This window comes from Gopherus flavomarginatus, chromosome 3, assembly GCF_025201925.1.
Source record: "Gopherus flavomarginatus isolate rGopFla2 chromosome 3, rGopFla2.mat.asm, whole genome shotgun sequence".
NCBI classification, from domain to species: domain Eukaryota; kingdom Metazoa; phylum Chordata; order Testudines; family Testudinidae; genus Gopherus; species Gopherus flavomarginatus.
Window position 1 is genome coordinate 62,615,157 of NC_066619.1, and position 15,450 is coordinate 62,630,606.

Below are 15,450 nucleotides of genomic sequence, written 5' to 3' on the forward strand. Positions count from 1 at the left end.
TGGGCCAATGGGACCTGCAGGAAGTGGTGTGGTCCGAGGAGTGTGCTGTCTGCCTCTTCCCACAGCCCCCATTGGCCTGGAACGGCGAACCGCGGCCAGTGGGAGCTGCGACCTGCTGAACCTGCGGATGCTGCAGGTAAACAAACTGTCCTGGCCTGCCAGCAGATTTCCCTGATGGGCCACATGCCAAAGGTTGCCGATCGCTGGACTAGAGTTTGATTTCACTGTAAGTTTACACCTAAAAGAAAACAAAAGGCTGCATTTGTGACGTGTAGGGGTGTTTTCTTTCTGAGACAAAAGTGTAACAGTGGCCCCTTAAATACATATTGCTACTTCAGTAAGCACACAGCGCACATGAATTATAAACTAGGTTTTGACAGCCCTTGACCTTTGTATGTTAACCATAATCTACTATGCAATTTCTGTTTAGAAACCAATGACAGATGATGATATTGCAGATGCTTTGTCATCTGATTTTACCTGCAGTACTTCTACTCCTAGAGAGGAGAAGACAACTCTTAAAGAGGTATTGATTTTGCCAGCTGAAAATTTTTTAACTTTACCTTCTTTACACTTTTTGCAAATTTTCCCAGTAACCAAATGTTTCATTTTCTCCTTGCATAACAGAAGCCAACAGCAGAAGGAGAAATTGTACAAGCACAGTCAACAAGTTCAGTCAGGAGTTCAGCTCCTCCTAAGGAGAAGAAACCAAAACTGGAAGAGGTATAGATACTCTCTTTTTTGACTAATTTAATTATTATGATATATCTGTATTTAACATACTTCATGCCAAAATTTGGGCTTGATCTTGCAAGACGTTGAACATCCTCGGCTTCAGTTGAAATTCTGTTGAACATATTAAGTACAACGGGAATTGCAGGTGCAGAGAGCCTCTGCATGTTATAGGATTGGGCCTGCGAGGGTCAAATAATTGTGCTTATGGAGTCTACTGCAGGGCACCCATAGGCCCAGTAAACATAGTATGAGAGCTTGGTGTTTTTTAGTTGTGTGGGATGCTTTTAATATCAGGATAATTTCATGTCCTTGTATTCATAAACTGACCTTTCCTTCTCATATCTGGAGAGATAATGTAATATAGTGTTGGGGTCTCTGCTTTACTCTCCTTGAAGAAGTTTTTGTTTTATTAGAAGCTGCTGGTATGATCAGAGTTTGCCATCTGCTGCCCTCTCATGTTAAAGAAATGTGGTGAAGCAGAGCAGAAATTAAAAATGCCATTTTATCACTTTTTGAGCTCAGACGTGCTAGCATGCTGCTTAGCTCCCTGCAGAATATAGAGGAAGACGCATGTAAAGAAACCCTGTGCCTTTTTATGAATAATCACAATATGATTTGCACATTTTTTTAATCTAGGCAGCAATAAGTGATGATGCACTAGATGCCCTTGCTGATACTCTTGGTGCACCAGAACCTGAACCCAAAGAAGACGTATCTTCCCTTGTAGAAGTCTCAGAGGTATAATTAAATGTATATTATATCAGCTCCCCAAACTCCATTTTTCTAGATGTTGTACAAATGCATAAGAGGAGAACAATGCATACCCCACAGAACTTACTTATGTAGACTGTCGACCCTTCATCAGTTAAGACTGAGCCAATCACAACATGTCTTCCAGTCTTCTCTCGCTCTGGCCATCCTTCACCTTGCTTGTCCATATCTCCTTGTTAGGAAATCATCCCACCTCTTTGGAGGCTGACTGCGTGGCCGTTTCAGTTCTCGCCGATACCACTCAGATATAGCTGCAGTCTATCTGTTGTCACTGAATCAGGCCACATGTCCCTCCCACCACATTTTGCTGAGCCTGCTTTCAACAACATCTCACACTCCAGACTGCTGCCAGATTATTTCAGTAGGGATGTGATCGCAGAGCGAAATGCCCTAAAATGTTCATTCCATCGCCCTCTGTGTGACACACAATTGATGTTCTTCAATCTTCGTCAGTGACCATGTTTAGCTGCCATATAGCATTGCTGGAAGCATGGTTGAGTTAAAAAGATTTGCACGAGTTGTTTTGCTGATGTTTCCTTGGAGGATGTCCCTGATGTCGTTGAATGTGCACCATCCCGCTTTTTTTCTGAACGACAGTTCACCTTTCTGATCATGGTGTGTGTTGGCTTCCTGGCCCAAATAAACGTATTTGTCGACCTCTTGGATCTGCTCTCCTCCAAGAGTTATTTGGGTTCTTGGCAGAACATCTGTTCTCATATTTTGTTTTCGACTGGTTCATTTTTAATCCGACTTGACTACTTTTCACGTTCAGTTCTTTAAGCATGCTCTCAAGCTAGACTGTATTATCAGCTATCAGCTCTATAGCACTATAAGATATAGATCACTATAAGAACTTACTTAAGTGACAAAAAACAGACAAAGGGAGTAGAAATGGGATACAACATACCAGAGAAGGATAAAAGCAGCAAAGAATCCTGTGGCACCTTATAGACTAACAGACGTTTTGGAGCATGAGCTTTCGTGGGTGAATACCCACTTCCTCAGATGCAAGTGCATCTGAGGAAGTGGGTATTCACCCACGAAAGCTCATGCTCCAAAACGTCTGTTAGTCTATAAGGTGCCACAGGATTCTTTGCTGCTTTTACAGATCCAGACTAACACGGCTACCCTCTGATACCAGAGAAGGATAGTAATGACTGTTGTGCTTCTTGTCGGTTACACTTAAATATATTTCTAACCATTCTTTTCTCTGACTATTTTTCCCTTTAACTCTAGTTGTTGTGTTTAGGGTGGGAGGGGGGAGTTACAATTAATAGCATTTTCTCTTGTAAATAGTTCTTGTCTGACTTTTCCTTTTATTTTTGTATTTAGCCTGGATCTCTTCAATGTCTCTTAACTTTAGTGCTCATTTGGTATTTATTCCTTGCATGTTTTGAGTTTTATCTTTACATGTAACACCACTCGCCTATTAGCTTTACATTATTTTATCCCTTCTCCATATTTAGTAAGTGCATAAAGCAGGGGAGTGACAGAAAGGCAATGGAAAATTAGTTGCTGTTGAAGGTGTCTGGAGTGCTTGTGCTAGTTCTGAACTTGATAGAAGGCATGATGTGACGTCAGAAGAGCTGACTGGCAGGAGAGTCTAGAGTCATTGTGGGAGGGCCTCTAGAAGAGCTGAGTGTTTTTGAGCTCGTGGAAGGACTCTGGAGTCATTAAGGGGTGCACTGCTGGGACTCCATGTCCCCAGATGATTGCTCAGTGGAGAAGGGGATACAATCCTACTCACCCTTTATCTCTTTCTGCTGCTGATGTGGCCAGGGTGGTGAAGGCTGCCAGGAGAATCGGGAGCTTTGTACTGTGCCCTTTGAAGGCCTGTTGAGGCAGTGGCCAGGGACATTTATGTCTCTGCTCTGTGTCTTTGGGTTGTGTTTTGAAGTGTAACACTACACTAGTGTTAATTTCAAAACAATGGGTTTTTTTAACCTAAATTTGGCATGAATAGAACATAAAAGGCCATCAAAGCATAGAATGGCTTAATCTGACTTTAGTACCTTTTAGAAAATTGGAATGATCCTCTTTATTGAAGAGGGACTGTAGGTGTTTTTTCCTGGAATTTCTGTTCATCTGTATTTGTATCCTTTTCTTCAGGCAAAAGCTAAAGAGAAAAAAATAAACAAGGCTGGTGAACGTGATGATACAATCCCTCCAGAATACAGATTGAAACCGGCAATGGTAATTTTTCATCTCTACTTTCCTCATATAAATTATAGGTGCCTGACTAGCTCGGTGGTTGTGTCACAGGCAGGCAATGAAGTTGGGGGAAAGTAAAAAGTAGTGGAACTCTATTAATGACTAACTCTGAATGCACCTTTCCTGGATGGCTCCTGTATCCCTCCCCAGCCCTTTCCCCTTCCTTGAGGGTTCACTTAGAACTCTCTGCTGTCCCTCAGAGTAACATGATGGATGTTGAGGAAAGGAACATGTAGACTTGCAAACAATATTGGCATTTATTTGGAATAGTTTCTCATGGAAAGTGCCAGAAGCATCATTTTATAACCGGACGTGTCACTTAAATATGTCTGTGGGGCTCATTTGTGTAGTATGAGGTCCTGACAAACTCAATAGAGAGATATTATCCACATTTTACTGATGGACGCACACAGAGAAGGAGAGGTGTTCAAAATTGTCAATATTGATGCAGTTAACAATGTGTACATTTCAACTCTCATCATTAGGTTTCAGTAGTAGCGCATTCCTTTTTGAATGGAGCAGTTTTTACCTCTCAGAGACTTTCAGTGTGTCTAATTGCAGACCTGGGAAGCTGACCTAAATAAGTTGACATTCAGAAGATTTTCTTCAGAGCCATAAAGACTATAAAGTTAGGACCTATCTTACTATTGAGTTATCGCTTGTTTTAAATCGATACTAAGTTAATCCAACATAAAACTGAAGTAGTGCAGTGGTGACTGGCCTCAGGGCTAGATTCTCGGCAGTGTTCTGGCTCCTTTTTGCCACTCAGGTCTTGCAGCAGTATCTGACCAGCTGAGAATTCCCCTGTTCTTCTTCGAGTGATTGCTCATATCCATTCCAGTTAGGTGTGCGCTCCATGCGTGCACGTTTGTCGGAAGATTTTTACCCTAGCAACTCCGGTGGGTCGGCAGGTCGCCCCCTGGAGTGGCGCCGCTATGGCGCCTGATATATACCCCTGCCAGCCCGTCCGCTCCTCAGTTCCTTCTTACCACCGTGTCGCTCTTTAGAACTGTGGAGCACGGCATAGCTGTCCTCCACGTACCTAGCTTCTCCTTGTTCACTCATTGTATATAGTTATTGTTAGCATATAGAGTAATTAGTTCATAGTTGTCAATCAGTTATTGTGTATAGTTTAGCGGGTTCGGGCTCTAGCCCTTCCCCGCACCCGGTGCCCGGGCTCATGCCCGGTTCGCCGGGATTCAAGCCATGCTTGGCCTGTAAGAAGCTGATGCCCACAAGCGATCCCCACGACGCCTGCCTAAAGTGCCTGGGGGAATCGCACATATCTGAGAAGTGCCGCATTTGTAAGGCTTCAAGCCACGGACCAAGGAGGAGAGAGACCATCGTTTAAAGACTCTCCTTATGGAGGCACCTCTTAACCCTCCTTCCTCAGCACTGAGTGCTGACACCACCCCGGCACCGGACCGCACCGGCACCGCGAAAATGCCTCGGCACCGGCCTTCCCCGGCGCAGGCTCCTTAGGGATGCATACACCCGTAACCCAGCGCAGACCCTTCCGGCCACAGCAGCAACACCGGCCTTACCCCCAACCCTGGCAGAGGCAAGACTTCACCAGACGGCGAGGCAGGAATGGTCGCCGCAGACAAGCCAGCAACCAAGGAGGCCAGAACCAGAACCCCTCCAAACCTTCTTCCAGGCCGAAACCTTCCTTTTGAAGGTGCACCTGAGGGCGTTGTACCAGTTTTGTTGATTGATCCGCCCCCTCCTTTTTCCAACTATCTTTCCCTTTTTCTCCCTGCGTGGTCCTAGCTAACATCGGACCGCTGAGTCTTACGCATGCTGGAACTGGGATACCACCTGCAATTTGTTTCAAACCCTCCCTTGTCCCTCTTCAGGGACCCCTCTCATGAGCAACTCCTCCTACAGGAGGTGCGAGTGCTCCTCGCCAAAAGAGCCATAGAGGAGGTTCCCGAGCTCGAGCGGGGCAAAGGGTTTTATTCCTGCTACTTTCTAATCCCCAAGGCGAAGGGAGGTCTCAGACCTATTCTCGATCTGAGGGAACTCAACAGATACCTAGTAAAGTTGAAGTTCCGTATGGTATCCCTGGGGACCATTATCCCATCCCTGGATCCTGGAGGCTGGTATGCCGCCCTCTACATGCAAGATGCCTACTTCCATATAGCCATCTTCCCACCCTACAGGAGGTTCCTCCGGTTTGTGGTCAACCGGCAACATTTCCAATTCGCGGTCCTCTCGTTCGGCCTATCTACAGCCCCAAGAGTGTTCACCGAGTGTATGGCTGTAATTGTCGCCCATCTTTGCCGCAGTCGTATACACGTATTCCCATACCTAGACGACTGGCTTCTCTGGGGGACTTCCGAGGCGCACGTCCTCAGTCATGTCTGCATTGTCAAGAACCTTTTCTTAAGCCTAAGTCTAATGATCAATGTGGAGAAATCGACGCTAATCCCCACACAGAGGATAGAGTTTATCGGCACTACCCTGGACTCCACTCTTGCCAAAGCCTCTCTGCCTCTGTCGAGGTTCGAAACTATGGCAGCCATCATACAGAGACTGCAAGCAGCGCCCCTGACCTCGGTGCGCACCTACCTTACCCTCCTGGGCCACATGGCGGCCTGCACGTTCGTAACAAACTATGCAAGACTCCGCCTAAGACCCCTCCAGTCCTGGCTCAACGCACAATACCATCCGGCCAGAGATTCTATCGACATAGTTGTCACCATTCCCCAGGACATCTTAGACTCCCTCCAGTGGTGGCTGGACCCTTCCGTGGTTTGTGCGGGGCTTCCGTTCCATCCGCCCCAACCCTCGGTGTCCCTGACAACAGATGCCTCATCCCTGAGTTGGGGGGCTCACCTCGGGCTCCTGCAAACCCAAGGCCTGTGGTCACCTCGCGAGCTAGCCCTCCACATCAACGTCCGGGAGTTGAGAGCGGTCCGCCTTGCTTGTCAGGCGTTCCGTCAGCATCTGCAGGGCCGTTGTGTCTTGGTATTCACCGACAACACGATGACCATGTGTTATATAAACAAGCAGGGCGGCACGAGATCCTCTCCCATGTGTCAAGAGACCTTATGGCTTTGGGACTTCTGTATAGCCCATTCTATTCACCTCATCGCGTCCTTTCTCCTGGGGGTTCAGAACGTGCTGGCGGATCATCTCAGCAGGTCCTTCCTTTCCCACGAATGGTCCCTTCACCCGGACGTTGCTCTTTTGCTCTTCTGGAGGTGGAGGTTTCCCCAAATGGAACTCTTCGCATCCCGCAGGAACAGGAAATGCCAGATGTTCTGCTCCTTTCAAGGCCTCTCACTGGGTTCGGTGGCGGACGCCTTCCTTGTTCCATGGACGACGCACCTGCTGTATGCCTTTCCACCGTTTCCACTCATCCACAAGGTCCTATTGAAGGTGCGCAGGGACGAGGCCCGCTTGATCCTGATAGCTCCAGTGTGGCCCCGGCAGCACTGGTACTCCATGCTGCTGGACCTTTCCATAGCCGACCCTGTCCCTCTGCCCCTTCATGTGGACCTGATCACTCGGGACCACGACAAGCTCTGTCACCTGGACCTTCAATCGCTCCACCTCACAGCGTGGCTCCTGAGTGGCTGACCCGGTGTGAGCTCCGTTGCTCTACCCCAGTGTGGCAGGTACTCCTGGGCAGCAGGAAGCCTTCCACTAGAGCGACGTATTCGGCCAAATGGAAACGTTTCACCTGCTGGTGCGCAGAACGGAACTTCCTTCCCACCTAGGTCTCCATTGCTAATATCCTAGACTACATCTGGTCCCTCAAGCAACAGGGCCTAGCGATATCGTCTCTCCGGGTTCACCTGGCGGCCATCTCCATCTTTCACCCGGGGGGGATGGCCGCTCGGTGTTCTCTCACCCTATGATGACTAGATTCCTTAAGGGCTTGGAGCGTCTCTACCCCCAGGTTCGCCGCCCTGCCCCTACCTGGGACCTTAACCTGGTTCTGACCCGGCTCATGTCCCCTCCATTTGAACCATTAGCGACTTGCTCCCTTCTCTACCTCTCATGGAAAACCGCTTTCCTGGTGGCCATCACATCAGCGAGACGGGTCTCGGAGCTTCAGGCCCTCACGGTAGATCCCTCGTATACTGTGTTCCACAGGGACAAGGTGCAGCTGAGACCGCACCCAGCCTTTGTCCCCAAGGTGGTATCGGTTTTCCATGTTAACCAGGAGATCTTCCTACCTGTCTTCTTCCCAAAACCCCATTCGACTTGCAGGGAGCAGCAGCTACACTCACTGGACGTCCGTAGGGCGCTTGCTTTTTACATAGAGCGAACTAAACTATTCTGCAAAACCCCCCAACTCTTTGTTGCGGTGGCTGAACGTGTCAAGGGGTTACCAGTCTCCTCGCAAAGAATTTCCTCGTGGGTAACGTCCTGCATCCGCGCCTGTTATGACTTGGCACACGCCCCCCCCCCGGCCACGTGACTGCGCACTCCACCACGGCTCAAGCCTCATCGGCTGCTTTTCTTGCTCACGTGCCCATTCAGGAAATCTGCCGGGCAGCAACCTGGTCTTCTGTCCATACCTTCGCTTCCCACTACGCCCTGGGTCAGCAATCTAGGGATGACAGAGGCTTCGGCTCCGCTGTGTTGCACTCTGCGATATCTCTCTCCGACCCCACCGCCTAGGTAAGGCTTGGGATTCACCTAACTGGAATGGATATGAGCAATCACTCTAAGAAAAGACGGTTACTCACCTTTGTAACTGTTGTTCTTCGAGATGTGTTGCTCATATCCATTCCACACCCGCCCTCCTTCCCCACTGTCGGAATAGCCAGCAAGAAGGAACTGAGGAGCGGACGGGCCGGCAGGGGTATATATCAGGCGCCATAGCGGCGCCACTCCAGGGGGCGACCTGCTGACCCACCGGAGTTGCTAGGGTAAAAATCTTCCGACGAACGTGCACGCGGCGCACACACCTAACTGGAATGGATATGAGCAACACATCTCGAAGAACAACAGTTACAAAGTGAGTAACCGTCTTATATGGGGGTTCTTTCAGATGATGCAGAGCCAGTATACCCGGGTTCCTATGTCACCCCTTCCCTGGCCTAGGGGTCTGTGTTTGAATGAGGCGTAATATGTCAGTGGTGTGGCCAAAATGAGATGTGTTCCTGCTTTCCCCACTTGGCATACAGTTCCTTGAAGACCATTGCCACCTGTTGTTTGGTTAGGTCTGCTCTAACCTACAGTGGTCCTGTAGCCAGCACATATGGGCCCTGAGACTCAGGAAGCCATTACAGGCTCCCAGATGTTCTCCTTTCTGCTGCACTGAGTGAAAAGTTGGTGCAGCAGAGAATCTGGGACTAAATGTTTTCTGTAAAAGAAAGCTTAAATGCTGTAGCAGGAATGGCCTGCCAGAATAGTATTGAAATATATTCTGGATCACTTTGTGCCTAGTCACAGTTTCTGTGGCCTCCCTCTGTTGGCAGGTCCCATGGATGGGGGTGAGGAGACCTGCTGCTCCTACCCTGTACCATAAAATGCTGTGTCCGTGGAATTCTGTATTGTTAGTGCATGTCATCAAATGTGATATGGCACAGATTTTGCTTAATGTGTATTTTCATTTGTTTTCTTTAATTCCTTGGGGTGTACTTGTTTAGATACCTTTCCCATTGCAAATAACTTAAACTTGCAATTGTTTGCTGGCATGGAAGCCATGTTTTGTAATAATAGAAAAAAACTGACAACAATATTTATGTTTTTCCCTGCAGGATAAAGATGGAAAACCATTATTGCCAAAACCTGAAGAAAAGCCTAAGGTTAGAAATGTAACAGTATTATATGATTGTCACTAGATATCCTGGTGGTTTCCTGTTGGTTGGTTTTGTTTCTCCTTTTTGTCCTCTATTCTCCTATGTTCTTAGTATAACTACACAGTCTTGGTCCCTATTTGTAGATACACTTATACAGTGTGTAAACAAGTGCAACTGATTTTTACTTTCTAGCCATCTGTCTCTGATATTGAAGTTGAATATTATTGTTCTGTAGGTGGATCATGTGAATGTTTGAGTAATACTGAAATGCTTCGCAGTTCTGGGCAACTACATCTGTATTCCCCCTTTACTGTGGTCTGCCAACGGCACCCACCCTAGGCTCCACAGAGGTGCCCTCAGGTGTCATGTCTCTCTTGGGTGGAGACATACGTCTCTCTCCCTCCTGACCAGGCTAGGATATTTCCAGGTTGCAGAGTCCCCTGACTATACTGTGATATCCCCAGTTTAAGCAGGCTTCTTTTGCCTTCTCTTCAAAGATGATACACAATGTAATAGCCAGAGGTATAAGTTACCACACAGCTCTTTCTGAGTAAGCACATTTATTCTTAAGATAAAAGAAATGCAGACAAAACATAAAAAAAAATGACAGAACCTACATTACCAATACATGATCTGTACTTGAAACATTGTAACACACCGCTACCCTGATATAAAGCGACCTGATATAACACAGGTTCACATACAAGGCGGTAAAGCTCTGGCACGCTGCTCTGAGCAGCGTGTTAAGGTTGCTGGGCCAGGCCAGGGCCGAGGGGTTCGATAAGGGGCAGAGGGTCTTGGGGGCGGTCAGGGGCTCGCCCCCAGGGTCTAGGGGGCAGGAGCTGTGGGAGGGCACTTCTGGGGGCCCCGCAGACCCAGAGTGGCCTGGGGGATTAGTAGGGGGCCAGGAGCTTCCCTTACCCCGACCCCAGCTGTGTCACTCGAGGCTTGAGGGAAGGGATTCCCCACCCCCTGCACTCACCAGCAGTGGTGGAAGCGGAGTAGGCCACCCCCAGCCCTCTCCACTCCGCCAGCTCCCAGCTGCAGCGCTCCGCTTCCCGCCTCAGGTGAGTGTGGAGGGCATCCTTTCCCCAACCTCCCCACACTCACCTGCGGCAGGAAGCGAACTGCCGCAGCTGGGAGGTGGCAGAGTGGAACAGGCTGGGGCTGCGTCGCTCCGCTTCCCGCCGCTGGTGAGTACATGGGGAGTCATTTCCCCAACCTCCCCGCACTCACCGGCGGCGGGAAGAGGAGCAGCCCAGCCCTAGCCAGCTCCACTCCGCCAGCTCCCAGCCGTGGTGCTCCGCTTCCCGCCGCAGGTGAGTGCAGGACCTTTCCCCAGCCGCCCCCCAGCGACACGCACTCACCGGGGGCAGAAAGTGGAGCGCTGCAGCTGGGAGGTGGCGGCATGGAGCTGGCTGGGGCCGGTCTGCTCCACTTCCTCCAGTGCCGGTGAGTGCCTGTGGGGTGTGGATGGGGGTTGGAGCAGTTGGTACAGGGAGCAGAGGGGCTGGGTGGGATCCTGGGGGTGATTAGGGATGGAGGTCTCTGGAGAGGGCGGTCAGGGAACAAGGAATGGGGGGAGGGGAGGCAAAGCAAGATTGATATAACGCGGTGAGATTTGTTGTCTCCCGAGGACTGCGTTCTATCGGGGTAGAGGTATAGTATACTGTCATACTAAATGTTAGGCCTAATCTACACTCAATGTAGGTACGGCATCAGGTGTGTGAAAAAGTCACCCTCCTGAGCACCAAAGCTATGCTGATCTAACTCCCAGTGTAGATGCAGCTAGGGTGACGGAAGAATGATTCCATCGACCCTGCTACTATCACTTAGGGAAATACTGTTTCTACAGCAATGGAAAAATGCCTTCCCTCACCATAAGCTGCACCTAAGCTACCGGGTTATGCTGGCAAAGCTACATTACTGTAGCTATGTCAGTATAGACTGCACAAAGTAGACATAGCCTAAGTAATTTATGCTATTGTTTTTAAAAGCTTAGAATCCTCTCATGAAATAAGTTATACTTTGCTTTTTAGTAACACTGTAAACTATTTTTAAAATGGAATGCTATTCCAGTAAAAATCATTTTTAATTACAAAACTGGACAAATTCTAGAAAGGATTTTCTCAATAAATATTTATTAACTATGCATACATAGTATATTTTAAAATGTAAAAGGTGCTGACCAAGCAAGTTAATTTAGAATTTTTGTAAAATAAAAACAATTGTATCAGTCACTCTGTACCACATTTGTGTCCATTTTGTATTGCAGCCTGTAAGTGAATCTGATCTTATTGATGAATTTTCAAAAGACTTTGTCTGTCCTGCGCCACCTGCAGCCGAGTCTAAACAATCTAAACCCACCGACACATCTAAAGTAAGTAAGTCTTCTTTGATCTTAAGTAAAAAAAAAAATCTTTTTAATATTCAGTGTTCAATTTCACTGTCACTGGACAATTTTAGGATAGAGGAACACTTAAAAAAAGTCCATGGTTCTCTGGTTTCTGTATCCCATAATATTCTCTTCCCAGAAATATCTCCTCATTTTTCTCAGTTGCATTCTGTTGAAAGGTTTATATCTCCATGTTCTTTCTGATTTTCGTTGCTTTGTGCTTCAGTGCATTAATAAAGTTCACTGCATTTGTTTCTTTCAGAAACCTGCAGTTACTGCACCTGCAAAGGCTTCTGTGGAGGAAGTTGTCTCCTCTGCTGCAGTTTCTACTGTGCAGTCATCAGCTCCATCAACTACTACTTCAGTGAGTAACCTGTAGAGAATCGGAATTGGTGCTAAAGTAAAAACTCAGAGCTGTTCTGTGAAAAGTTAGAGAAGTATGGCTTTGTGGAATACTATTGCAAACTTCACAGTCAAGCACTTCAGAATAATCTCGTCATGGCTTATCTGTATGATATAGATTGAATTTCTGAAGGAGTACCTGTGATTTGAACTCTCGTGATGCCCCCTGGCATTTTTTCTTGAAACAGTTGTTTCACTATGCTTGAGAGTATATGCTTCAAATGCTTTCCTAAAATCTTTTTAAGATGATACTGTTTATGAACTTTTTATTGCCAGTAAAGATAAACATCATAAAACATTTTATGAAAAAAACTGCCGTCCTATGTATTTGGGAAGACTATATTACTGGCAGACCTCCCTAACTCTGTGGTCATGGAGTATATAAATCAAAACTTGTGGAAGTGTCTAGTTGTTAATCATGTCTACCTAGAGAACACTCTGCCAAAGTCCTAGAGGATCTGTGCTGCAGTGACACACTTTAGCGGGAGAGGCAATTTATAATTAGAGCCATACCAAATTCTCAGTCCATTTTGGTAAATTCCACGTTCATAGAATTTTAAAAATGTTAAATTTCATGGTTTCAGATATTTAAATTTTTGAAATTTCACGGTATTGTAACTGCAGGGGTTCCAACCCAAATTGAGGATGGGGGTTGCAAGACTACAATAGGGGGTTGCGGTATTGACATCCTTACTTCTGCGCTGCTGCTGGCAGCGATGATGCCTTCAGAGCTGGGCTCCAAGCCAGTGGCCGTGGAGGTTCCTGCAACTGGGGGAGGTTCCCAGAGGTGGGTCTGACCTGGCCCTGGGAGTGGCCCATGCAGAGGAAGAGGAAGTTCCAGCTAGGTTGGGACTAGCAACTAGAGCCCAGCATATGGTAGCAGTCCCCAGCTGGGGTGCCTCAACCCATCCCCAGCTCTGGAACCAGCGCTTGGGGGCTAAAGGGGACTTGGACTGTCTGTGTGTGGAGAGATTTGGGAGCACAGTGCCCCCCAACCATGGCACCCTGGGCGATCACCCACCTGTAAGGCCAGCCCAAAAGTGACGACCTCCCCCCCATACCATGCCATCCTTGCTTTTCTGCTGCTGGTGGTCGTGCTGCCATCAGAACTGGGCACCTGGCCAGAAGCTGCCGCTCTCCGGCTGCTCAGCTCTGAAGGCAACACAGAAGTAAGTGGCAATCCCGTGACCCTCCTATAATAGCCAGATATCACAGGGAGACCAGATATCATGGTCCATGATGCATTTTTCATGGCCAAGAATTTGGTAAGGCCCTATTTATAATTTTTGAATTTATTAATATGGATAGTTGTATCTTCTTGAGTTTTGCATATATGTTGGTTGCAAAGTAAAATTGTGTTTATAATCTATGGTTAGAAATTCTGAATATATTTCTTCAAAAACAGCTTAACGTCAGTAAAACTGCAGTTGTGTCTAATAACATCTAATGCTTTTGTAGGCTGGACATGTGTCAGATGAGGCAGTGGAAGCCTTGTGTGGTAGTCTAGGAAAGAGAGAGCCTGACCCAGAAGAAAACAAATCTGCTGTGGATAAAGTGAAGGTATTAAAATAGCCAGGCCTTCAAAAAAAATTTTGTAAAAGTAGTTATCCAGAGTTACGTTGTAAACTATTTTACAGTGGGCCATATTTTGCCATCTATTTTTAAGCAGAACTTCCTGTTTAAACCAGTAGAGGGAATTCAGTTTAGAAACTTGTGAAGGGATCCTTAGGATGCAACCTGGACTGTGGAACTGCTGAGCCTTCCAAACCCATCAGCCTAGGCTGTCTGTCACACTGTGATACTGGTGTCTAACTACAAGTCTCTGTTAGGCACTGCACTTACACAGCCATCCACAGGCAGAGACATGCCCAATTATGTTACATGAGTGATCTCCGAGCCACTAATGAACCATCAATAGAGAGGCTTCAGCCAATTCCCCCCAGTTCCCCAGCCTTGCACCCTAGAAATACCCTGTCTTGCATTGCTCAAGGATCTCTTAGACAGTGCAAACTCATTAATAAGTTCAACACATGTTCATAGGAAAGTGGACAAGCACCAGCTTTTGCAACCTGAGCTGAGATTCCTCAAGCACTTCAACTAAAACCACACTGTTTTAGGAAAAATATAAAATGGATTTATTAACTACAGAAAGATAGATATTAAGTGGTTATAGGTAGCAGGCATAGAGATCAAAGTTGGTTACCTAAGAAATAAAACTAAATTTGCAGTCTTAATTCTAATTTAAACAGAGCAGCAAGATTTGAATCCGTCTCTCACCCTAGATGGCACAGGCAGCTTACTGTTCCTCAGTACACAGACTGGTGCCAGGCTGAAAGAGGGTCCAATCTCCCTAGTTCAAAGTCAGTGTCTTCCAGATGATCTTTCAGGTGTTGAGATGTGGGGGGAAGAGGCTAAGCAATGATGTCTTTACCATAGACCTTAGTCCAGGGATCGGCAACCTTTCAGAAGTGGTGTGCCGAGTCTTCATTTATTCACTCTACTTTAAGGTTTCACTTGCCAGTAATGCATTTTAACTTTTTAGACAGTCTCTTTCTGTAAGTCTATAATATTATAACTAAACTATTGTATGTAAAGTAAATAAGGTTTTTAAAATGTTTAAGAAGCGTCATTTAAAATTAAATTAAAATGCAGAGCCCCATGGACTGGTGTCCAGGACCCGGGCAGTGTGAGTGCCACTGAAAATCAGCTCTCGTGCCACCTTTGGCACACGTGCCACAGGTTGCCTACCTCTGCCTTAGTCCATTCCATGCTTTGCTGCACATTGGGCCATCCACATTTGCCATCCTTGCCTGTCAACTGCCCTTCTCTCCAAATGTTCTCATTTCATGTTGAGGTGCTGCTTGTTGTTCAGAACTGTTTGTTTCCATGTTATTCGCGGTCTTCTCTCTTTCTTCTTGCATTTTCTGGTTTCCATTCAAGGGCGGTACTTGGTAAGCATTCTTTTTCCATTCTCAGCACATGTCCCAGCCACTGATGTCTTCTTTTGTAGGTTATTTGTGAGAGGGTGCCTTGTCCGGTCATTTTTCTGACTTCTTCATTCATCTTCCTCTCTCTCTATGTTATTCCCAACATTCTTCTCAGACATTTGTGATGAAATTCATCCAGCTTTTGCGTCTCTTTTCTTGATAAGTTGCCATGTCCCACTGCTATATG

The 15,450-nt window shown here is 46.9% G+C and overlaps 1 protein-coding gene across 12 annotated transcripts in view; it reads left to right on the forward strand.

Annotated features, from left to right (window-relative positions):
- CAST (calpastatin) overlaps positions 1-15,450 on the forward strand; it is a 110,939-nt gene that overhangs the window by 67,358 nt on the left and 28,131 nt on the right. For all 12 annotated transcript variants that reach the window (XR_007773389.1, XM_050945711.1, XM_050945710.1 and 9 more), the window contains 8 exons: positions 431-526; positions 628-723; positions 1,372-1,473; positions 3,616-3,699; positions 9,438-9,485; positions 11,755-11,859; positions 12,137-12,238; positions 13,735-13,836. Coding sequence is in view for 11 of the 12 variants with exons in the window: in XM_050945711.1 (XP_050801668.1) it covers positions 431-526; positions 628-723; positions 1,372-1,473; positions 3,616-3,699; positions 9,438-9,485; positions 11,755-11,859; positions 12,137-12,238; positions 13,735-13,836 (735 nt within the window). In the remaining variant the exon portion in view is untranslated. The remainder of the gene's footprint in view (positions 1-430; positions 527-627; positions 724-1,371; positions 1,474-3,615; positions 3,700-9,437; positions 9,486-11,754; positions 11,860-12,136; positions 12,239-13,734; positions 13,837-15,450) is intronic.